At 41.7% G+C, this 26,451-nt stretch overlaps 1 protein-coding gene across 2 annotated transcripts in view; it reads right to left on the bottom strand.

The window, feature by feature from the left end:
• Positions 1–574: 574 nt before the first annotated feature.
• ZNF460 (zinc finger protein 460) overlaps positions 575–26,451 on the bottom strand; it is a 28,636-nt gene continuing 2,759 nt past the window's right edge. For both annotated transcript variants that reach the window (XM_054462878.2, XM_054462877.2), the window contains exons 2-3: positions 24,456–24,582; positions 575–18,443 (exon numbers count right to left, since the gene is read on the bottom strand). In XM_054462878.2, the coding sequence (XP_054318853.1) occupies positions 16,912–18,443; positions 24,456–24,489 (1,566 nt within the window). In that variant the 5' untranslated portion in view covers positions 24,490–24,582 and the 3' untranslated portion in view covers positions 575–16,911. The remainder of the gene's footprint in view (positions 18,444–24,455; positions 24,583–26,451) is intronic.

The following is a 26,451-nucleotide window of genomic DNA, read 5'->3' as shown; positions in this document are numbered from 1 at the left end:
TTTTTAGTGGAGACGGGGTTTCACTATGTTGTCCAGGCTGGTCTCGAACTCCTGACCTTGCGGTCCGCCTGCCTCAGCCTCCCAAAGTGCTGGGATTACAGGCGTGAACCACCATGCCTGGCCAACACACTCTTAAAGCCTTGATCCTGTGTGAATTTTTTGGTATATATGGAGATTAGAGCTGGAGCCAAATAATTTCCCATAATCACTGCACTCAAAAGGCACAGCTTTGCTGTGAATTCTCTTGTGTAACTATAGAATGGTAGCTGTTATTAAAGGTATGCCAGCACTGACTGCACTCATAAGGGTTTACTCCAGCATGGATTTTCTGATACTGAAAAAGTATGTATTTGCAGCAAAAGCCTTTCCCACAATTGCTGTACTTGGAATCCCTTTGTCCAGTGTGAAAAGCCTCCCCCCTCTCATTGCTCCTGTGTGGCTCTTCCCCATTGAAAGGGGCCTGATGCTGCACAGTTGAGAGCTGACCAAGAAGTATTTCCCACCCTCCTTGCAAGTGAAGACCTTCTGTGACATGTGGGTAAGCATCTAACCAGTTAATGGCACAATCCATCCATTTGTTCACCAGACATATCATTTATTATGTTGCTTATGCATTGTACACTGTAACTTCATTACTCCAGCAACTCAAAACCCCATCCAATCACTGGGTTCATCTCACTGTTACAATCTCTAGGGTGTGTTGTCCTTCGCATCAGATTCGAATACTGTTCCTATAGCACAGGAAAACTATAAACACAATATATAATTGTATCCATTCACATCCAGTATACAGGAGGCCAGGAACACAGTGGAATGACATGGTCAAATTGCTGAAGAAATAACTACCAACCCAGATTTCTATCCACAATAATAGTATTTTTCAGGAAGAGCACAATATAAGATTATATCTGGTCAAAAATTGGAAATTTAGTAGAAAAGTAACCCTAAAAGTTATCCTTAAGGCCAAAGGAAAGTGATTACAGGTGAAAGGTCTGCAGTGGTAGAAGGAATGAGAATCCAAGAGATGGATGCATCTGCAGATCAATACAATTACTTATTATCTCTATACAACATGAACAATATCTTCTAATTGAGCAGAATAATAGATATGCTATACTCCAATACCAACACTCAATGACATCCTTTGATGTGTTCAAGAGAAGGGTAAAGGTATTAACAATTCTCTAATAGGTTAGAGAAGTGTTACAATTCTTATCTTAGACTAATGAATAAAATGAGTATATACATTTCAAACTAAAAGAAAATTAAGAATATTAAAACCTATATATTTTTAAAAGAAAGCACAAAAAACAGCCTAGAAGAAAACCACAAAATAAGATGCATTTGAAACCAAATATATTAGCTATCACATGAATTGAATATAGAATGCGTGAATAGTAATTTTTAATGGATTAAAATAATCCAGTAATAGTTCATAAATTACACATCTAAGATATAATGTCATAGAAATATATGAAATAGAAGAATGAAAAATGTATACTTATAATTACTAAACACAAACACACAAAAATGTGTATTTGCATCTGACAACTAGGAATAAGGAAGAAAACACCAGTAAAATATACTTTACAGTTTATACACTTTTTAAAATTTTAATATTACTTTTTATAAAGATGAGAGTTTCACTATGTTGCCCAGGCTGATCTCAAATTCCTGGCCTCTGGCAATCCTCCTGCATAGGACTTCCAAAATGCTGGGATTATAGGAGTGAGCCACTGCACCCGGCCTGTATACAATTTTTACCATCAATTCAAATTACATTAAAAAAAATTTAGTATAATGAGAGTAAAGAATTAAATATACAGACAAACCAGGATATTTTAATATTAGCTATCTCAGTAATGATTTCAAGAAGGCAGGTATAACATCGGTGAGGTTCTGTTAGATTCATACACCATAATGGACAAATCTGGACTGATAGATACATACAGATCAGCAGATATCAGTTGCCGAATGTTTTCTTTTAGCACAAATTGAGTACTTAAAAAACTGACAATATATAGTATCAGAAAAAATCTTTAACTTTCATAGAATAAAAGAGAGAATACAATCAGTGTAGAGATCAACAAAAGATACCTGAAACTCCTGGCCTCAAGTGATCCTCTTGCCTCAGCCTCCCAAAATGTTGAGATTACAAGCTTGAGCCACCATGCCCAGCCTAGATACCTGATTTCTTTTTAATTACGCTTGAAATTCAAATTACAAAATACAAAGTAACCCATGCATAGAGGAAACAAAAATTGAAGATTATTTTATTTGTAAAATAATGACAATACCAATTTCATAGGACTTTTTATAAATAGTATAATAGGCAGTCTTCTGACAAATTAGGAAAAGTAGATAGGGTCTGCCCTTAGAGTAGGGGCTTGGGCTAATTACCTGACTTCTCTGCACCTCAGCATTGTCATCATTACATTGAAGGGGTCCCTATGGTGCCTTAAAGTGCTCAAGCTCTACTCACCACACAATTTTGTTGTTTTTAAATTATCATAGGATATTCAACCTGAAGTTTTACTTTACGTGCCCAAGTCATCTCTACATATTCTCATGAGATGCAGTTCATGAATTCTAAAGCAGTATCATTTAATGTATTATTTTAAAAAGATAATTAGAAAGGTATATTCATTCCAAACATCTTTAAGAATAACAGTATATCCAATTAATACAAAAAAGCATCTCTACAGCATTATTTCATTTATATCAATTTTAAAATCAGCCAAAAATGTAAAGCTACTATTAGTAATATACATTTAAGGTGTCGAACTATGAAGAAAGTAAAATGAGTAAGGCAAAATTCTGGATGGCGGCATCCTCTGAAGGTGGAGGATGGAATTGGCAATCTGGCAGGCTCATGCCGGGCATGCTGATTTTGTTCTATTATATAATCAAGGGGCAGGGTTGAGTGTATTAGTTTATTACATTTATCATGTTTTCCCATTTTTTATCCATGTATAAGTAAAGATTAAGTGGACAAATCTTAATAGCCTGAAGACTGCCTACATGTGTTTCCCATGTAATTCCTAGTAATGCAAAGAGAGAGAACATTCCCAATAGCTTCTCAGGCACAAATTTGCCCTCTCAGTTAATACTGCATAAATGTGACCATTATTTTGTCTTTTATCATCATGTATGATGTTTGGTTATGAACTTAACAACATAATTCTACAGTATTTCCTACTGTGTATCTGGTATGTCACTGCCACTCAAGGTTTCTTTGAGAGGGAGACTATATGTTATTATTATTAATGAACCTATTTCCATGACTGCTGTGAAAAACCCAGGCTGAGTTAACAGTGATGAGCTCTGGCCAGGCACAGTGGCTCACGCCTGTAATCCAACACTTTGGAAGGCTGAGGCAGGAGGATCACTTGAGCCCAGGAGTTCAAGACCAGGCTGGGGAACATAGGGAGACCTCGTCTCTACAAAAAATTTAAAAATTAGCCAACCATGGTGGTATGCACCTGTGGTCTCAGCTACTAGGGAGGTTGAGGCAGGAGGACTGCTTAGGCCAGGAGGACAAGGCTACAGTGAGCTATGATTGCACCACTGCACTCCAGCCTGGGGGATAGAGCAAGACCCTATCTCAAAAAAAAAAAGCCTCAAGCATGTCAGTTCAAAAAAAAATTTTTTTTAAGTGATGAGTTCTGGAGGTAACTACACCCACTCTGGATTTTCTGGTTACAATCACTACCTTTTCTCTCAACCTCAGCTAGAAATCCAGACTCATGAGGCCTCAATCCCTGACCTTTCATTCCTTGCAAATGCCAAAGCCAACTATGTAGGAAACTTTTTCAGAGAAGAAGAAAACTTTGTCTTCCCAGAAGATAAACTCTCCACTTTGCTCTATGAGGCAGAGAGCAACCTCAAACCACAAACAGGTTGGGACTTGAACAGGCCTGAACTCAAGTATTCTTTCCTGGGAAATTCATCCATCTTGTTGGATAAAAGCAGCAGTTTTAATCAGTATGTTTTCTTCCATTTACTTACTGTTTCACAATTTACTTAAACATCTTACAAATGACTGTCAATTGAACTGTTTACAGTTGTTATTATAAAAGTTTTTTTTTTTTCTTGAGACATAGTCTTCGTTCTGTCGCCCAGGCTGGAGTGCAGTGGCATGATCTCGGCTCACTGCAAGCTCTGCCTCCCGCGTTCACGCCATTCTCCTGCCTCAGCCTCCCGAGTAGCTGGGACTACAGGTGTCCGCCACCACGCCTGGCTAATTTTTTGTATTTTTTAGTAGCGACGGGGTTTCACCGTGTTAGCCAGGATGGTCTTGATCTCCTGACCTTGTGATCCACCCACCTTGGCCTCCCAAAGTGCTGGGATTACCGCGCCCGGCCAAAAGTGTTTTAAATCTTTGTATACATGTATTTTGGTGTAAGAAAGCACTCAATCCTAATGAGTATGCCCCAACATGACTTGTTTGGTTATAAAATATAAGTATGTTTAAATTTAATGTGAAACCCTTAAGTAACAACATATATAAACATTAACTCAAACAGATGTCAAAGCTTTGCAACACTGAGTTACACAAAGCCTAATTAGGTAGACAAGGATGGGAGGCCAAGGTGGGAGGATCACTTGAGTTCAGGAGATCAAGACCAGCCTGGGCAACGTAGTGAGACTCCCATATCTATAAAACAACAACAACAAAAATAGACAGGATAACAAAGAACACAAACAACCGAAATATTTTGGATTATATCAAAATTTAAAACTATTCTTCAGGATACACTGCTAAGATAACAAAAAGAAACCAAATACAGATAAATGGTTTGCAAAACATGTATCTGACAAATAACTAGCACTCAGAATATTAGAAGATACAATGAATTCTTAAAATTCAATGTTAAGAAGAAAAAACAATTTAAAGTGGGACAAAAGATTTGGACAGATAGGGTCTGGTGCAGTGGCTCACGCCTGTAATCCCAGCACTTTGGGAGGCTGAGGTGGGCGGATCACCTGAGGTCAGGAGTTCAAGACCAGCCTGGCCAACATGGTGAAACCCCATCTCTACAAAAAATACAAAAAATTAGCTGGGCGTGGTGGTGGGGGCCTGTAATCCCAGCTACTTGGGAGGCTGAGGCAGGAGAACTGCTTGAACCTGAGAGACGGAGGTTGTGGTGAGCTGAGATCTCGCCATTGCACTCCAGCCTGGGCAAGAAGAACGAAACTCCATCTCAAGAAAAAAAAAAAAAAAAAAAGATTTGGAAAGATAAAGATATATGAACAATGAACATATGAAAAAATGCTCAATATCAGTAGTCATTTCAGCAATGAAATTTAAACCCACAATGAAACACCTCTACACATCTGTTAAATTGAAAAACTTAAAGTGTAACAAAACCAAGTGCTCAAAAAGATGTAGGACTGGAGCTCCCACAAAATACTGGTGAGAAATCAAAATGGTACGGCCATTTTGGAAAACAACTTGGCAGTTTCCTATACAGGTAAATATACACATATCATATGACACAGTAATTCTACTCCTAGTTATTTACAGAATGCAAACGAAAATGTTTTCAACCAAGTATCTGTAGCAAGAGAGTGACTTCAGCAAGAAGGCAGATTAGCAGTCCGTAAATGCTGTTCTCCCCACCCCCACAGAGCCAAAATAAATAAGCAACTACATTTTAATGCAAATAACTAAAGGAAAGCACCAGAATATGTCAAAGTAATAACAAAAACTCTGGTGAGCACAGAAACTCAGGATAGCCAAGTAGAGAATGGAACACCTGGCCTCCACAACCCCATCCCCCAGCCAAGATCAGCTGAAAACCAGAGGGAATTTCTCCGTATGTGGAAAAAGTGAGCAATAGCATACTAGCAGCGTCCATCACCACCTTGGACACCTACAGTACTCACCACTGGGGTCCCCTACAGCCCTCACAGGCACTAAGCTTAGCTGAGGGACCCGCCTGGAGTCCATACAGCTGTGCTCCTAAGGAGCTGACACTGTCCTGCCCCCAGTGGCCCATACAGCTACTGTGCTGTTATCTTGGAACTGCTGGAGTTCTGTCTGGTTCCATGGCACCCCTTCATCCCTGAGGATAAGCCATCACCAACCACCCCCACCTGGTGGCCCAACATCTACAAGCAGCTTTTCTACCTTCCCATGTAGGGCCATGCAGTGGTAAAGCTGCACCATCTACCCCTCAAATCCCTATGCTAGGCTGTGTCCTGTCACCTTAGACTAGAGCTGAAGCTGTGCACTCCCTCCTGGGAAAACAATGCTTTGGCAGATCTGCAACATCCACCTCTCACCATCTACCTCTCTCAGTCTACTTCTCCCAAAACTGCCCTGCTTCCAGGGACCTGAGCTGAAGCTGCACACTGCCTCCTGAGGAAAGGATGCCTTGGCGGAACTCCTCCACCTGCCCCTCCCAGTTGCTGCTGCATCCTGCCCCTCTAGGCCAGAGCTGAAGCAATGTCAGGCATCCTGGGAAAACAGTGCATTAACCATCCAGAGCAGTCACACCCCTCTGTACCTGAGCTGAAGCAGTACCTTGTCTCCTGGGAAAACAGTACTTTGGCCATCGAGAGCAGTCATGCCTCCCCAGTGCCTAAGTTTAAGCAGCACCCTGCCTACCACACCCTGCCTTCCAGGTGACAGTGTCTTGGCCATCCAAAGCAGACACACAGTCCAGTACCTAATCTGAAGCAGCTTCCTGCATCCCAGGAAAATGGTGCCTGGGCCAACCTAAGGTCACACACCCTAGACCTGAGCTGACAAGGCACATTACCCCCTGGGGATGCAGTGCCTTGCCTGAACTGAGTAGCTATGCAATACTGGGCTGAGCTGGCACGGGACTTCACATTCCAGTGAAACAAAGCAGGGCATGAGATGAGACACCCCACACTACAGGCCAAACAACTCTAGTACTCACTTTTGGGAGCTAGCTGGATAACCAGCTGCCAGGGGGCGGGACTAACACCCTGAAGTATGAGCTGCTGAGACAGCTCTCTCCCTGGGGAGCTGAGTCATCACTGGGCTGCTCCCTATTGCCCAAGGCCCAAACAACAACTGTGCTATGCCAGAAACCCGAGTTGCCAATGAGCCTGAATGGTTCCGGTTACCAAACTGCAGCTGTATTCTGTTTCCTTGGCCCAACACTCCAAAGCACCACTTCTTCCCTAGAGTTGGGCCTGTGCTGTGCCCGGCCGCCCAGAAACAAAAAGCTACAACCTGGCCCTTTGGGCCCAAGCTGCTAGGGGGTACATCAGAGTCACAGATCTTGGCTCTGTGGTAAACCTACCTCCAATTCTACCACATGGAGCAAATCTATAGCTCAAAACCCAGGTGCCACAATAGGTTCATCAGATGCTGAGCCTAGAACCCCAGACCCACAGCTGCCCTGAGCACCTGCACCTGGAACCCAGAGCCACTGTACCTGCCTATAGGCCATATCACACTTGACAGCAAGAAGTATCTTCATGGCTAAGTAACTTCATTGTGGGGCAAATGAAAATAGGACTCCAAAAAAGCCCTTGCCATTAACAACCTATGCCACCACTGCTACAGACTTTTACAACCTAGGCCACTGAGGAAAACACAGTTACTGCCAACATTAAATACTGTTGATAAAGCTGAACAAAGACTATACCATTTCACTTATCTGGAAACAGAGTTACTACACCCTTCTCAACTAGCACACTAAGGACCAAGTGCAGGTGAAAGCCTCTATGAAAGTGACTGTAGAAAAATGGGAAGACGCCATTGTTTCACCAGATGCACAGACATCAATGCGGGGACAAAACAAACATGAAAAAGCAAGGAAATGTGTCACCACGAAAGGAACACAATAACTCTCCATTAACAAACTAGAAGGAAATCTACCAATTACCAAAAAAGTAATTCAAAATAATGATCTTTTAAAAACTCAATAAGGCCGGGTGCAGTAGCTCACACCTGTAATCCCAGCACTTTAGGAGACCAAGGTGGGCGAGTCACTTGAGGTCAGGAGTTCAAGACCAGCCTGGCCAACATGGTGAAACCCTGTCTCTACTAAAAATACAAAAATTAACTGGGTGTGGTGGTGCACACCTGTAGTCCCAGCTACTCGGGAGGCTGAGGCAGGAGAATCACTTGAACCTGGAAGGCAAAGATTGTTGTGAGCCAAGATCACGCCACTGCACTCCAGCCTAGGTGACAGAGTGACACTCTGTCTCAAAAACACACAAACAAACAAAAAACCCTCAATAGGATACAAGATAATACAGAAAGATAATTCAATAAAATCAGAAAAACAATTCATAACATGAATGAGAAATTTAAAAGAAATATTTTAAAATCACCAAACAGGAATCCTGCAGCTGAAGAATTTAATGTATAAAATATAAGGTACAATAGAGAGCTTCAATAGCAGACTTACTCAAGCAAAAGAAAGATAAAGAGTTTGTTTGGAATTACCCAGTGAGAGAAGAATAAATAAGAATGACAAGGAGTGAAGAAAGCCTACAAGACTTATTAGATAACATCAAGGGAAAAAAATTTCATATTACCAGAGTTCCAGAAGGCAAAGAGATGACAAAAGGCGTAGAAAATATATTTAATAGGCTGGGTGCAGTGGCTCACACCTGTAATCCTAGCACTTTGGGAGGCTGAGGCGGGTGGATCACCTGAGGTCAGGAATTTGAGACCAGCTTGGGCAACATGGCGAAACCCCGTCTCTACCAAAAATACAAAAAATTAGCCAGGCATGGTGGTGGGTGCCTGTAATCCCAGCTACTCGGGAGGCTGAGGCAGAAGAATCACTTGAACCTGAGAGGCAGAGGTTGCAGTGAGCCAAGACTGCACCGTTGCACTCCAGCCCGGGCAAGAAGAGTGAAAATTCCGTCTCAACAAAAAAAAAAAAAAAAAAAAAAAAAGAAAAAAATATATATTTAATACAATTTTTTAATAAAACAGGCCAGGCATGGTGGCTCACGCCTGCAATCCCAGCACTTTGGGAGGCCAAGGCGGGTGGATCATGAGGTGAGGAGTTCAAGACCAGTCTGGCCAACATGGCGAAACTCCGTCTCTACTAAAAATACAAAAAATTAGCTGGGTATGGTGGTGTGCACCTGTAATCCCAGCTATTTGGGAGGCTGAGGCAGGAGAATCGCATGAACCCAGGAGGCAGAGGGTGCAGTAAGCCAAGATTGTGTCATTGCACTCCAGCCCGGGCGACAGTGCAAGACTCTGTCTCAAAAAAAAATCAAATTAAAAAAAAAACATATTTAATGAAATTACAGCTGCTAAGGAGAGCATAGCAAGATTAAAAATAAAACATAAAAGAAAATGAAAAAGACAATGAAATAATAGCTAAAAACCTCCCAAGTCTTGCGAGAGATATGGACATTCAGATCCAGGAAGCTCAAAGATCCCCAAAAAGGTCACCTCCAAGGCACATTATATTTGAACTGACAAAAGTCAAAGACAAAGAGAAAAATCTAAAAGTACTGCTAGAAAAGCATCAAGTCATATATAAGGGAATCTTCATTAGAATAACAGCAGAAACCTCACAGGCCAGGAAAAAATGGGATGATATATCCAAAATTCTGAAAGAAAAGAAAAAATATCTGTCAAAAATACTACACACAGCAAACCAATCCATCAGAAATTAGGTAGAAATAGCCAGGCGCAGTGGCTCACGCTTATAATCCCAGTATTTTAGGACGCTGAGGCAGGCGAATTACTTGAGGTCAGGAGTTCAAGACCCGGCTGGCCAACATGGTGAAACCCCATCTCTACAAAAATTAACCAGGCATGGTGGTGGCATGTGCCTGTAATCCCAGCTGCTCCAGAGGCTGAGACAGGAGAATCGCTTGAACCTGGGAGGTGGAGGTTGCAGTGAGCCAAGATCATGCCACTGCACTCCAGCATGGGCAATAGAGCGAAACTCCATTAAAAAAAAAAAAAAGAAAAGAGAGAGAAATTGGGTAGAAATAAAGTATGTGTCTCAGGCAAGCAAAAATTAAGGGAATTTATCACCACTACACCAGCCTTTCAAGAAATGATCAAGGGAACGCTATATCTGGAAATAAGAAGACAATAATCACCATTATGTAACCACATAAAAGTATAAGACTCACTGGTAGAGCAGATAGGCAAAGAAAAAAGAGAAAAAAAAATCAAATCTTATCACTACAGAAAACCACCAAAATACAATGATAAAAAATAAGAGATGAAGAAAAGAACAAAGGATATACAAAACATTCTGAAAACCACAAAATGAAAGGAGTCTTCACTTAAAAATAATAACCTTGAGGTAAACAGATTAAATTCCTACCTTAAAAGATATATACTAGTTAAATGGGTTTTTTAAATAACCCAACTATATGCTACCTACAAGAAACTCACTTCACCTCTAAAGACACAAATATGGCCAGGCGCAGTGGCTCACACCTGTAATCCCAGCACTTTGGGAGGCTGAGGCGGGTGGATCACCTGAGGTCAGTTCGAGACCAGCCTGGCCAACATAGTGAAACCCCATCTCTACTAAAAATACAAAAATTAGCCGGGTGTGGTGGCACACGCCTGTAGTCCCAGCTACTCGGGAGGCTGAGGCAGGAGAAATGCTTAAACCCAGGAGGCAGAGGTTGCAGTGAGCCAAGATAGTGCCATTGCACTCCAGCCTGGGTGACAGAGCGAGACTATGTCTGAGAAAAAAAAAAAAAAAAAAGACACAGACTGAAAGCAAAGGAATAGAATATATTCCATGCAAATGGAAACCAAAAGCAAGCAGGAGTAGCTATACATTTTTTTCTTTTCTTTTCTTTCTTTTTTTTTTTTTTTTTTTTTTTTTACCACAATCATGACTATATAAGGAGTAGCTATACTTACGATAAGAGACTTTGTATCAAACACAGTAGGGATGAAATCAGGAAGAGGATACAAAAATTGTAAATATATATGCACCCAATATCAGAGCACCCAGATATGTAAGGCAAATATTATTAGATCTAAAGGGGAACACAATACAATAATACAATAATACTTGTGGACTTCAACACCCTACTTTCAGCAATGAACAGATCATATACATAGAAAATCAACAAAGAAACACCAAGTTTAAACTGACTTTAGACCAAATGGCCTTAAAAGACACTGACAGATCTTTTCATCCAACAGCTACAGAATACATATTTTTTTTCATAAGCACATGCAATATTTTCAAGGACAGGCCACATGTTAAACCACAAAACAAATCACAAAAATTAAAAGAATTAAAATCACATCAAGTACCTTTCTGACCACAATGAAATAAACCTAGAAATCAATAACAAGAGGAACTTTTAAAACAGCACAAATAAATGGAAATTAAATAACATGATTCTGAATGACCAATGGGTAATGAAGAAATTAAGAAAAAAATTTTAAATGTCTTAAAATGAGTGAAAACAGAAACACAACATATAAAAATGTATGGGATGCAGCAAGAGCAGTTTTAAGAGGAAAGTATTTAGCAATAAACACCTACATCAAAAACAAGAAAGATCTGGCTGGGCATGGTGGCTCACACCAGTAATCCCAGTGCTTTGGGAGGCCAAGGCAGGAGGACAACTTGATGCTCGGTCGAGACCAGCCTGGGCCATATAGCAAGACCCTATCTCTTAAAAAAAAAAAAAAATAGATTAGCTGGTCATGATAGTGCATACCAGTAGTCCTAGCTATTCTGGAGGCAGCGGTGGGAGAACTGCTTGAGCCCAAGAATTCAAAACTGAGGTGTGAGGATCACTTGAGCCCAGGAGTTTGAGTTGATTGTACCATTACACTCCAGCCTAGGTAACACAGTAAGACCCTGTCTCTTAAAAAAAAAAAAAAAAAGAAAAAGAAAAATCTAACAGTGCTTCTCAAGGAACTAGAAAAGAACAAATCAGACCCAAAATTACAAGGAAAGAATTAACAAAGATCAGAACAGTAATAAATAAAACTGAGACTTAAAAAAAAATTCAAAGGATCAACAAAATGAAAAGTTCATTTTTTGAAAAGAAACCATTAGACTAACCAAGAGAAAAGACTCAAATAAAATCAAACACATACAAAAATGACACTGCAACTGATACCACAAAAATACAGAGTCATTAGAGACTATTATGAACAACTACAAACCAAAAAGTTGGAAAACCTACAGAAAATAAATTCCTAGACACATACAACCCATCAGGATTGAACCTAGAAGAAACAGAAAATTTCAACTGGCCAATTCTGAGTAACAAGATTTAATCAGTAATAAAAAGTCACCCATCAAAGGAAAGTCCATGATCTCATGGCTTCACTGCTGAATTCTACCAAACATTTTAGGGGAATTAAATATGAATTCTTCTCAAACTTTCCCCGAATAATGAAGAGGAGGGAATTATTCTAATCTCATTCCACGAGCCAGCATTACCATGACACAAGAACCAGACAAGGACACACACATGCAAAAGAAAACTACAGGCCAATATTCCTGATGAACATAAATGCAAAACTCCTCAACAAAATACTAGCCAACCAAATCCAAAAGTACATCAAAAAGATTGTTTACCATGACCAAGTGGAATTCATTCTAGGGATGCAAGAATGGTTCAACATACACAAAACAATAAACATGATAAATCAACAGAATGAAGAACAAAAAATGTGATCATCTCCATAGGTGGAGAAAAAGCCTCTGGTAACATTCAATGTCCCTTCATGATGAAAACTCTTAACAAATTACACATAATAATAGAAAGAATGGGCCGGCCGTGGTGGCTCACACCTGTAATCCCAGCACTTTGGGAGGCCAAGGCGGGTGGATCACGAGGTCAGGAGATCAAGACCATCCTGGCTAACGCAGTGAAAACCCATCTCTACTAAAAATACAAAAAATTAGCTGGGCGTGGTGGTGGGCACCTGTAGTCCCAGCTACTCGGGAGGCTGAGGCAGGAGAATGGTGTGAACCCAGAAGGCGGAGCTTGCAGTGAGCTGAGATCATGCCACTGCACTCCAGCTGGATAACAGAGTGAGACTGCACCTCAAAAAAAAAAAAATTAAAAAAAAATTATAATAATAATAGAAAGAACGTACCTCAACATAATAAAGATAATAAATAACATACCCACAGCTAACATCATGCATAATGGGAAAGTGCTGAAAGCTTTCTCTCTATAATCTGAAACAAAACAAGTATGCCCACTTTCACACCTTTTATTTAACAAAGTACAAAAGGTCTGAGACAGAGTAATCAGGCAAGACAAAGAAATAAAGGGCATGCAAATCAGGAAGGATGAAGTCAAATTATCCCTGTATGCACATGACAGGATCAAATATATAGAAAACCCTAAACTCCAAAAGTGGCACCAAAAAACTCTTAGGACTGATAAATTCACTGAACTTGCAGGATATAAAATCAGCATGCAAAAATCAGCAGCATTTCTATACACCAACAATGAATTAGCTGAAAAAGAAATCAAGAAAGCCATCCCATTTACAATACTTCAACAAAAATAAAATAAGAATACATGGAAAACTATGTAACACTGATGAAGTAAATCAAAGAGGACACACATAAAAATGGAAAAACATCCCATGGTCATGGATTAGAATGGTTAATATAAAAATGAACATACTTTCCTGTAACAGATAGCTTTTGAAAAAAAATGAACATACTACCTCAAGTGATCTACAGATTCAATGCACTCTTAACAAAATACCAATGACATTTTTCACAGAAATAGAAATAGTAATCCTAAAATTCATGATATCACAGAAGATACTGAATATCCAAAGCAATCCTAAGCAAAAAGAACAAAATGGAAGTTATCACACTACCTGACCTTGAAATATACTACAAAGTGATGGTAACCAAAACAGCATGGTACAGGTATTTTTTAAATACCACACAAACCAATGGAACAAAACAGAGAGCCCAGGAATAAGTCTCATTTACAGCCAACTGATTTCTAACAAATGCACAAAGAATATTCACTGGGAAAAGGATAGTCTCTTCAATAAATGGTGCTGGGACACTGGATATTCATATGCAGAAGAATGAAAGTAGACTCATCTCTCACCATACACAAAAATCAACTCAAAACACCAAGTATGCTGGCTCATACCTGTAATCTTAGCTACTCAGAAGGCTGAGTTGTAGCTCACTTGAGTCCAGGAGTTCAGGACCAAGCTGGGCAATGTGGTGAGACTATGTCTCTAAAAAATAATTAAAAAGCAAAAGCAAAAATTGGGAATGTATTTTTAGGGCAATTTGAATCTATGCTCTCAGAATAATCAACTCAAAATGGTTTAAAAGCTTAAATGTAAGAGCAAAAACTATGAAACTACATAAGAAAACATAGGGGAAATGCTTCTGGATATTGGTCTGGGCAAGGATTTTATGAATACCTAAAAATCAAGGTAACAAAAGCACAAATAAACAAAGGGATTACATTAAACTAAAAAACTTCTGCACAGCAAAGGAAACAACAGAATGCAGAGACAACTAGTAGAGTGGAATAAAATATTTGCAAACTATTCATCTGAAAGGGATTAATATCCAGAATACAAAAGGAACTCAATAGCAAAAAAAAATAAATAAATAAATCTGATTTTAAAATGGGTAAATAAGGTGAATAGACATCCCTCAAAAGGAGACATACAAATGGCCAAGTATATGAAAAAATGCTCAACATTGCTAATCAGGGAAATGCAAATCAAAACCACCATGAGATATAATTTCACCTCAGTTAGGAGGGCTATTACCAAAGATAAAAAATAAAAAATGCTGCTGAGAACATGGAAAAGGGGGAACTCTTATATATGGCTGGTAGGAATGCTAATTAGTATAGCCATATGGAAAACAGTATGGATGTTCCTCAAAAATCTAAAACTATAGCCAGGCACGGTGGTGTGTGCCTGTAGTCCCAGCTACTCAGGAGGCTGAGGTGCAGGACTGCTTGAGCCCAGGAGTCTGAGACCAGCCTGAATAACACAGCAAGACCCCATTTTAAAAAATGAAAAATAAACAAAGTTAAAAATACAACTACCATATGATCCACTGGTAATGATCTATACCACTACTGGGCATATATCCAAAAACAAATATATCTATATGTCAAAGAGAGATCTACACTCCTATGTTTATTGAAGCACTATTCATAATAGCTAAGAAATCAATCTAAGTGTCCATTATCAGATGAATGAAGAAAGAAAACATGGCATATATACACAATGGAATACTACTCAGCCATGAAAAATAAACCTGTCATTCACAGCAACATGAATGAGCTTGAAAGACATTAAGTGAAATAAGCTAGGCACACAAAGAGAAATACTCCATGTTTCTACTCATATGCAAGCATAAAAGGTTGAGTAGAATGGTGGTAACCAGAGGCTGGGAAGGACAGCAGAGAGGCAGATAGAGATTGGTTAACAAATACAAAATTACAGCAAGTAAGATTCCATTTGAATAAGTTGTAGTGTTCTGTGGCACTGTAGAATGAGTATAATTGGCAACAATACATTTTATATTTTCAAATAGCTAGAAAAGCAGACTGTGAATGTTTCTAAACACAAAGAAATGATAAATGATTGAGATGGATATGCTAATTACCCTGATTTGATCATTACTCTTAGCACACATGTATTGAAATATCACACCAAACCCCATAAACATTGTCAATTAAAAACAATAAAAGAAACAAAAAGAATACCAAAAGAGAAATTCCAAAATATTCTGATTAAACATATTAATTATTATGACTGGACTCAATCCATGGTGACAACTAGCTGCATATACATATGCAGGTTCACCTGTTAAAATTCCAGTCACTTTATAGTCAGCCTTCACACAATCTTCTGTAAGACTGAAAAATGAGATTCCTTCTCTGTATTTATTTTCTGAGTTTATCATAATCTTTTAACTTACTTTAGCTACATGTCTTATTTCATTTTTGGTTCCAAATTGACCTCTAGAAAATTGTTGAGGTGAATTTTGAACTATTTACTCTCTCTAAAGAGGAGTAAAGAAGCTGAGAAACCACAATCAGAGGGAAGCATTAGGACTCCCTGGATTACATTATGTACAAACAGCTACAATATCATCTCCATCCTACAGAAAAATAAAGAAGAAATTAACAAGTAGATCCAGATCAAGAAAAAAGTATGGTACTGGGTGGTTAAAGACACATGGAGAAACAATTTTTTTAAAAAATCAAAGCGTCTGAAGTGTGCAGTAAAATGTGCCTATTCATATGTACATCCTTAAATGTAAAAGTATTTCATAGCTCAAGCCTCCATCTTTCTCATAAAGATATATGCTTCTGCTCCTCAAGAGTGGAGACAATGCTGTGGAACAAAGTAGGCTTTCACAAAATGTTTTCAAACAAACCGTTTGTCTACAGCACTGGACAGCAGTGAATGTATACACAGGGAAAATAAAGGGGATGAGGCCCTTTTGTTTCTGAAACATTTCCCTCTCCCAAATAAAATAAGGAGGGGATGACAAATTGCCATGGGCTTGTCAGGGAAGTCTCAAAGAAGCTGTGCTTCCATTTCTTTCTCTTCCCTATGACTCCTCCTCCTTTGTTTGAATGTCCCTGAGATAACATTTCACTGTAAACTAACAAGAAAGATGTGGCTGAAGGTTTTCCTAAGTGCACAGTAACCACTGGGTCTCTCTCATGGGTGAATTATCAGATGTAGAGTAAGACTCTTGGCTGTGTCAATTTCTAACATAATTGTTTAGGTGACAAATGATGATCTAAAACAGGTTTTCCCAGAGAGATGATGCTTATGGAGTTTCTCTTCAGTATGAATGACCAGATGGTAAGATGTTTCCTCTCACCACAGATTTTCTTCAGTGGTTACATTAAAAAACTATTTCGCTAATAGGAATTCTTGGATGTTGACTGAAGTGTACGTAAAAAGTCTTTCCACATCTGTTACAATGGTAGGGTTTCTCCAACTATGAATCCGTTGATGTCCAGTGAGGAGGAATGAGCGGCAATTGAAGGCGTTTCCATATTCACTGCACTCACTGGGCTACTCTCAGTGTGGATGATGGAGTGTTCAATGAGATCTGTGCTCTCGCAAGAAACGTTCCCACTCTGGATGGGTTCGTGGGACTTTTCTGCAGTGTGAATCCGCTGGTGCCTTGTGAGGGGTGACCTGCGGTTGAAGGCCTTCCCGCACTCCACGCATTCATAGGGCTTCTCTCCAGTGTGGATGCTGAAGTGTCGAATCAGGTTTGTGGTCCGACAAAAGGCTTTCCCACATTGGATGCATACATACGGCTTCTCTCCAGTATGAATCCACTGGTGCCTTGTGAGCCCTGACATGCGGGTAAAAGCCTTTCCACACTGTAAACACTCATAGGGCTTCTCTCCAGTGTGGATGTTGAAGTGCCGAATGAGGTCTTTTCGAATGCTAAAGGCTTTCCCACATTCTTTGCACTCAAAAGGCTTTTCTCCAGTGTGGGCTCTTTCATGCAGGACATAGGTGGAATAGTGAGTGAAGGCCTTTCCACACTGACTGCACACAAAGGGCTTCTCACCAGTGTGAATCCGCTCATGCTGCTTGAGGTGTGACCTGCAGTTGAAGGCCTTCCCACACTCAAGGCACTTAAAGGGCCTCTCCCCAGTATGGATAATGAAGTGTTGAATGAGGGCTGTACTCTCATAAAAGCCTTTTCCACATTCGCTGCATGCGAAGGGTTTTTTCTCATTGTGGCTCTTGTTATGCAAGACAAAATTGGAGCGGTAGGTAAAGGCCTTTCCACATTCATTGCACACAAAAGGCTTCTCTCCACTGTGAACCCGCTGGTGCCGTGTAAGGTGCGACCCGCGATTGAAGGTCCTTCCACATTCACTGCACACAAAGGGCTTATCTCCATTGTGAGTCCGCTGGTGCCGTGTGAGGTGTGACCTGCGATTGAAGTCCTTCCCACACTCCAGGCATTTATAGGGCTTCTCCCCAGTATGGATGATGTGATGCTGAAGGAGGTGTTTGCTCTTGCCGAATGCTTTCCCACATTCTGGGCAATCATAGGGCTTCACACGAGGGTGAATCTGCTCATGCTGAACAAGGAAGCAATTCTCATTAAACATTTCCTCGAATTTATAGGAATTTTCCCCTTCATGAATCAAGGAATCTGTAACTGGTCCATATGAGTCAAATCCATAGAGAGCATCTTCTGTTGAAACTTGGTTCTGTATCATCATTGAACATATACCATCAGCTGTCGCCAAACCTTCATGTTCAAGGCTCATTTTCCCATGGAGTTTCTCACTCTGTGGGTCTGTCCCTGGTCTCAAAAAGTATTCCTGCATTTCAGATGGCCCATCTTGATCCATGGCCTGCCCCAAATAGGAGTATCTTGGGACTCCCTGTGCCAGCTGTTCCTGGAGTGAGACTTCCTCAGGCAAGGCCAGGTGAGAAGGGATAGGCTCTACAGTCTCAGGTTTTGTGCTGTCACCTGAAGGGAACACAATACACAAAAGAACTTATTAAGATAGTATAGAAGAAATGAAACCACCTTTTTGGTGAGAACAATAAGATGAAAATAGTGATGATTTGAAAATAGCTATGATTTGATGGGCTGGGTACAGTGGCTCATCCTTGTAATCCCAGCATTCTGGGAGGCCGAGGCAGGCGAATCACTTGAGGTCAGGAGTTCGAGACCAGCCTGGCCAACATGGTGAAACCCCATATCTACTAAAAATACGAAAATTAGCCAGGCATGGTGGTGGGTGGCTATAATCCCAGCTACTTGGGAGGCTGAGACAGGAGAATCACTTGAACCTGGGAAGTGGAGGCTGCAGTGAGCCGAGACTGAGCCACCATACTCCAGCCTAGGTGACAGAGGGAAACCCATCTCAAAAAAAGCCCAGGCGCAGTGGCTCATGCCTGTAATCCCAGCACTTTGGTTTGGGAGGCTGAGGTGGATTACCCGGGATCTGCCCACCTCAGCTTCCAAGGTAGCTGGACTACAGGCATATGCTACCACGCCTGGCTTTTTTTTGTTTATTTTTTTTTTAGATGGAATTTCACTCTGTTGCCTAGGCTGGAGTGCAGTGGCATGATCTCAGTTCACTGCAACTTCTGCCTCCTAGGTTCAAGCAATTCTCCTGAATCAGCCTCCCAAGTGGCTGGGATTACAGGTGTGCGCCACCATGCTGGGCTAATTTTTTTGTATGTTTAGAGATGAGGTCTCACCATGTTGGCCAGACTGGTCTAGAACCCCTGACCTCAGGTGATCTGCCTGCCTCAGCCTTCCCAAATGCTAGAATTACAGGTGTGAGCCACCCCGCCTGGCTAAATTTTTTGTATGTTTTTAATAGAGATGGGGTTTTGCCATGTTGCCCAAGCTGGTCTCGAACTCCTGGGCTCAAGTAATCCGCCCACCTCTGCCTCCAAAGTGCTGGGATTACAGGCGTGACCCACCGTGCCTGGCCAACTCTTGAAATTTTTAAAAAGAAACCCAGAGGGAGAAGCTCAAGCAGAGTACAGATGGTCTTGAATAGAGATCCCCACTCACAGTCAAGACGAGACTAGGTGGACATCATAATGATGACACTCTATCATAAGCTTGCTCAAGAACATGTCAAAGAGCTACAAGAGGCCAGGGAAGGGGCACTTAATGTAGCCTAGATGGGGCAGGGGCAGGAAGAGGTCAAGGAGGCTTCCCAGAGAGGATGCTTCATGAGCTTAAAGTGAGAAGGACATATTAGCCTTAGGACATAGAATATACAAAGTCACAGAGTCTTCAGCGAATCCAGAGGACTGCAGTGAGAGGAGGCAGCCCCATGAGAAGTCAAGGTTGGTCAGGATTCAGAGACAGGAAGGGGCGGAGATGAAGCTGATGCTCAAGATTCTGCCTGAGGGACAGCTAGTGATGGCCACAGCTACTCTTAGGATAGAGCTCCTAGGACAGAGGGTGAACAGAATCCTGGTAGACATACAAAATCCACTGTGTCAGGGTGAAAGACAGGCGAAAAGGCTAACAAACAAGTGGATCTTGAAAAAGAAAATAATAAAACTTTATTTCAAGACAATAAAAATCTAACTGAATGAAGAAATTGATAATATAAAATTATCAATTCTCTCAAAACTGATCCAGAAATTCAATACAACCCTGAGAAACAATAACCTGAAAACACTAGAAAAAGACACAATCTGAAAGGTACTGCCTGCAATCCTGGCTACTCGGGAAGCTGAGCCCAGGAGTATGAGACCAGCCTGGGCAACATAGCCAGATCCATCTCTTAAAAAAAAAAAAGTAATAATAATAAATAAAAAGAATGTGTGGATTAGCCTTGGAGAGTATGTAAGAGTAAAAAGGATGGGCTATGAGATAACTGATGAAGCCAACATAAAAGTGAAGATCAGAGTAAGAAGAGAACCAAAGCCCAGTGAGAACAGAGAAAGAGAATCTAAGAGGGCCCAATGCTCAAGCACAAAATATGAAAACTCTGTGCTAAATCGTGAGTTCATATTGAAGGGAGGTTAAGAGTGTAGCTCTGGAGTCAGAACATCTCAGTTCAAATCTTGCCTGTACCAAGTCAGCTGATGCCAGAGAAATGATTTAGCTGATCTTAGTCTCCACTTCCTCATCTGAAAAACAAACTCTCAGATTCTGTCTCATAGGCTGTGATGAGGGTTAATAGGAAAATTCTTGGCTGGGCACGGTGGCTCGTGCCTGTAATCCCGTTACATTTGGGAGACTAAGAAGAATTGCTTGAGGCCCAGAGTTCAAGAGTAGCCTGGGCAATACAGCAATATCCCGTCTCTACAAAAAAATTAATAAATTAGCCAGACGTTATAGCATGAGCCTGTAGTTCCAGCTACTCTGTAGGAGAACTGCTTGAGCCCAGGAGTTTGAGGCTACAGTGAGCTATGATGGTGCCACTGCGCTCCAGCCTGGGTGACAGAGCAAGACCCTGTCTCTTAAAAAGGGGGAAAATTTCTATAAAGCACTTGGCACAGTGCTAGACACTACATAAGAGATCGGTAAATTGTGGGCCATCATCAGTTATCATTATGGTCACTGTTGTATTTGAAAATTAGGAATGAAAGGAGTGACCTTACAATGGTTTCTGTGCTGTGATATAGAGAAACCTACCACAGGGACTCAAACAGTAAAATGAAATGATGTTTTTGTTTGTTTGTTTTTTTGAGATGGGGTCTCGCTCTGTCGTCCAGTCCGGAGTACAGTGTTGTGATCTTGGCTCACTGCAACCTCCACCTCTCAGGTTCAAGCAATTCTCCTACCTCAGCCTCCTGAGTAGCTCGGATGATAGGCACCTGCCACCACACCTAGCTAATTTTTAAATTTTTAGTAGAAATGGGGTTTCAGCATGATGGCCAGGTGGGTAACTCCTGACCTCAAGTGATCCTCCCGCCTACACCTCCCAAAGGAGAATGATGTTATCAAGTGATGATGAAGATGTGGAGCAATGGAAGCTTTCACATGTCCATGGTCAGAAAGTGAAATGGTACATTCTGCAGAACTGCTGAGCAGTTTCTTTTAAAGCTGAACACAGCCACACAGTGTGGCTCATGCCTATAATCCCAGCACTTTAGGAGGCCAAGGAGGGAAGATCAATGCAGGCCAGGAGTTCAAGATGAGCCTGGGCAACATAGTGAGACCCCATTTCTACAAAAAGTAAAAGAAAAAAAGAAAGCTGAATATACAACCTACTCCATGATCTGATGTGTACACACGAGTATATTCTAACAGAATTTACTGTTAACAGAAAATTCAGAAATCAGTATTTACATCCACCAGAAAATATGAACAATAATACTCTCAGCAACATATCCAAAACCTGAAAACAACAGGAACATCCATCAGCAGGGTAATGGACAAATGAATGGCAGTTTCACATACAATGAGAAACTACAACATACTGAGAATGAACCAACTCCGACTGTATATAAACACCTGAAAAGAATAACATAGACATGATGATCAAAAGAAGACAGATATGTCAGAGAGCACACTGTGCAGTTCAACAACAGCCAACCAATCTGTGCTGATGAAGTCTAAATATGAGCTAATAGAATCAAAGAGGCTATCGAGGGCATAAAGCTCTGATGAGGAGCTGGAGATAGCCTATGTATTGATGTAGGTGGTAGTTACTTGGGTTTATACATAAGCAAAAATTCAGTGAGTGGACTTTTTTTTTTTTTTTTTGAGACAGAGTCTCCTTCTTCGCCTAGACTGGAGTGCAGTGGCATGATCTCGGCTCACTGCAACCTCTGCCTCCTGAGTTCAAGAGATTCGCCTGCCTCAGCCTCCCGAGTAGCTGGGACTACAGGTGTGTACCACCACACCTGGCTAATTGTTTTGTATTTTTAGTAGAGACGGGGTTTCGCCATGTTGGCCAGGCTGGTCTCGAACTCCTGACCTCAGGAGATCCACCCGCCTCAGCCTCCCAAAGTGCTGGGATTATAGGCGTGAGCCACCACGCCTGGCCTGGACTTCTTAAGATTTTTGCACAACACAGCATATGAGTTATAGCTTATTCAAAAACTAAAAAAAGATGGAGTCTTATTATGATGCCCAGCCTGGTCTTGAACTCCTGGCCTGAAGCAATCCTCCCATCTCAGCCTCCAGAGTAGCTGGGATTAGAGGCATCTGGCGTCCATTTTAGTGTTATTAATTGACTTGACAGCATTATTGTTGTATCTCAGAGAATATGGAAGCCCAAGGAGAGAGACAAAGAGGGAATGGCCAGTAAGTGGAGCAGTCAGAACACACATAACATTCATCGATAAAGCTGTCTTACATGGTGCAGTTCATGGTGCCCCACAGCAATTACAATAGTAACATCAAAGACCACTGATCACAGACCACCACAATAGATATAATATTAATAAAAACATTTGAAATCCTGCAAGAATTACCAAAACGTGACACAGACAAAAAGTGAGCACATGCTGTTGGAAAAATGGTGCGGGACAGACTTGCTCAATTCAGGGTTGCCACAAACATTCAACTTCTAAAAATACAGTAACTGCAAGGTGCAGTAAAGCAAAGTACAATGAAACAAAGGTATGCCTTTTTTGGCACATATTGTCCCATTTTACCCATGAGAAAATTGAGGCACTTTTCTGCACTGGCATGGGTATAAAGAAATAAAAAATTCTGAAAAGAAAATTAAGGCACAGAGGAGTTCAGTACTTTGCCCAGGAACACACAGCTGACAAGAAGTAGAGCTGGAATTGGACTCTGAGGCAACAGACCTTGGTCTCCCAAGTGCTGTGCTCAGAGGAAATGAAGAACACCCCCATGTGGTGCCAGGAGTCTCAAAACAAGGAGGCCATAAAAAAAAATGGGAGACATGAGCGGAAGAACTCAATCCTAAGAGAACAGGGCAGCAGAGTGAGGGGTGACGAAGACGTGGTGACTCCACACTTCGACATTTCATGAACCACTGAAAAATAAAAAACTGGGAGGGAACTCCAAACAGCGATTTGGCCACATACAGACATTTGCACAAACATCAAAATCAACACATCACAGAAGAAAGAACTTTTACCAAGAAAAAAATGCAACGAACAGCATCTCACAATGAAGGTATATCTCTTAAACTGAATTAATTAAGTTTCTGAGGTGTTCATTGCAATGGCCCTATTATCCTTACTCACTGACGATGGGGATGCTGAGAGAATTAAGTGAGAAGAGTATCAACAGAGAGACAACAAAAATATGCAGGATGTAGTAGTGCCAAGGAATGTGTGAGCCTCAGAGAACAAGACTAGATGGTCACTTCGTTCCACACAATAGCTGAGCCAGAAAAAGCCATTATGAAAAGACAGTGACAGGAGCAGACCCATAAAGGGAAGCCAGCACCAGACAACCAATATTAGTCCCACAGGGGGCCTGGCTGCAAATCCTGCCTTTGGGTTCTACAAAACATCCCATTTCCTGGTAACGCATCCCTCTCCTTTGGCTGTGACCAAAAGCAAACTATATTTCGTAGCCAACCCTTTCTAAGTAAGACACAAAGAGACCAGGAAGAATAAGGTGAGTCAAAAAAATGAGGCCGGGCGTGGTAGCTCATGCCTGTAATCCCAGCACTTTGAGAGGCTGAGGTGGGTGGATCACTTGAGGTCGGCAGTTTGAGAACAGCCTGACCAACATGGAGAAACTCCTTCTCTACTAAAAATACAAAATTAGCTGGGTGTGGGGGCACATGCCTATAATCCCAGCTACTCTGGAGGCTGAGGCAGGAGAATCACTTGAATCGGGGAGGCGGAGGTTGTGGTGAGCCAAGGTCGCGCCATTGCACTCCAGCCTGGGCAACGAGAGCGAAACTCAGTCTCAAAAAAAAAAAATAGAGTAAAGCTTTGGGAAACAGGAGGGCTGGCTCCCAAGACCTATTCCACTAGCCAGGCCTGGAGCCAGGATGAAGCAGAATTAGGCTAGAATGAAGCTGCTTTCAGGTGTCCCCGATGTTGGAGAGGAGAGGACAGGCCTTACCCAGTGCGACCAGAAGCCCACAGGTCTCCAGCATCACCTCCACGTACAAGGCCCTCTGGGTCACGTCCAACTGCCCCCACTCCTCCTGGGTAAATGTCACAGCCACATCCTCGAAGGTCACAGACTCCTGAAAAGTCAAACAGAACCAGTAATGTTTCCTTTGCAACTGTGGAATAGGATTAGAACCTGTCACTCCAGCACTGCAAAAGATGCACAGAGAATCAAAGGCCAAATCACCAAGCAACTCCAAAGGGCCAAGATCTGTGCTAGGATCAAGGGGAATGTGGACACTGCCTTGCATGGATTACAGCAGTGAAGAGGAGACAGAAACGGCTGAGGCAGGAGAACTGCTTGAACCTGGGAGGTGGAGATTGCAGTGAGCTGAGATCATGCCACTGCACTCCAGCCTGGCAACAGAGCAAGACTCCGTCTCAAAAAAAAAAAAAATTAAAAATAAATAAATAAATAAATAAATAAAGCCTCCTAGGCAGGAAGCCACTTGAACTTGACACAGAAATAAGGTTAGGACAATCCCAAGTGGACTGGGAGGCACAGACAGTAAGTGCTCTGACATATTAGAGGAATGGGAAATAATAATAATAAAAACATCACCACCAGCAACAATAACAGAAACAGCACCTGAGTCTTACCAATCCTCTCTGTGTGCCTGCCTCATGCTGACAGGCACTGAAACTCCCTAGCTCAGGAGCCAGACTCCTGAGGTTTAAAACCAAATTCCTGAAATCAACGTGTGCCTGCTATGTGACCTTGGGGACCTCATTTCATTTCACCGAGCCTCGATTTCCAGGTCAATATATAACCGTGTTTCCCACTTCATCAAGAATAGTCAAGGCTGGGCACGGCGGTTCATGCCTGTAATCTCAGCACTTTGGGAGGCTGAGGCACGTGAATTACCTGAGGTCAGGAATTCGAGACAAGCCTGGCCAACATGGTGAGACCCCATCTCTACTAAAAATACAAAAATTAGCCAGGTGTGGTGGCACAAGCCTGCAATCCCAGCTACTAGGGAGGCTGAGGCAGGAGAATCGCTTGAACCTGGGAGGCAGAGGTTGCAGTAAGCCAAGACTGTGCCACTGCACTCCAGAACTGAGCGAGACTCTGTCTCAAAAAAAAAAAAAAAAAAAGAATAGTCAAAAGATCTAAAGAAAAACTGTTTGTAGGCTGGGCGCGGTGACTCATGCCTGTAATCCCAGCAGTTTGGGAGGCTGAGGTGGGCAGATCATGAGGTCAGAAAATTGAGACCATCCTGGCCAGCAAGGTGAAACCCCATCTCTATTAAAAATACAAAAATTAGCTGGGTGTGGTAGTGTGTGCCTGTAGTCCCAGCTACTCTGGAGGCTGAAGCAGGAGAATCGCTTGAACGTCGGAGGCAGAGGTTGCAGTGAGCCAAGATTGCACCACTGAACTCCGGCCTGGCAACAGAGCTAGACTCCATCAAAAAAAAAAAGAAAGAAAGAAAGAAAGAAAAACTGTTTGTAAAAAAAAAAAAAAACACTCAGGCAAAGGCCACAGCATCTGAATTTACCATCATCATCTCTATGTCACACTCAGGGACCTGAGACCTGGGCCTCAGTCCTACCCTCCGCTCTACCAGTCTACCCAAAGTCTCATGTGTTCATGTCTTTTTTTTTTAGATGGTCTCACTCTGTCACCCAGGCTGGAATGCAGTAGCACAGTGTCGGCTCACTGCAGCCCTGACCTCCTGAGGTCTAGTGATCCTCCCACCTCAGCCTCCTGCATAGCTGGGACTACAGGCACATGATGCCATGCTGGTCTAATTTTTTGTACTTTTTGTAGAAACAGGGTTTTCCCATGTTGCCCAGGCTGGTCTTGAACTCCTGGGCTCAAGCAGTCCACCTACCTCGGCCTCCCAAAGTGCAGGGATTACAGGTGTGAGCCACCAAGCCCAGCCCAAAGTCACAGGTCTTATCAACAGAGGCAGGATTTAAGCCCAGGGCCCTCTGGTCTGATTATG

The sequence above is a fragment of the Pongo pygmaeus genome, chromosome 20 (assembly GCF_028885625.2).
Source record: "Pongo pygmaeus isolate AG05252 chromosome 20, NHGRI_mPonPyg2-v2.0_pri, whole genome shotgun sequence".
Taxonomy (NCBI): domain Eukaryota; kingdom Metazoa; phylum Chordata; class Mammalia; order Primates; family Hominidae; genus Pongo; species Pongo pygmaeus.
Note: the sequence above shows the minus strand (reverse complement) of the source record. Positions and strands in the feature narration are given on the sequence as shown.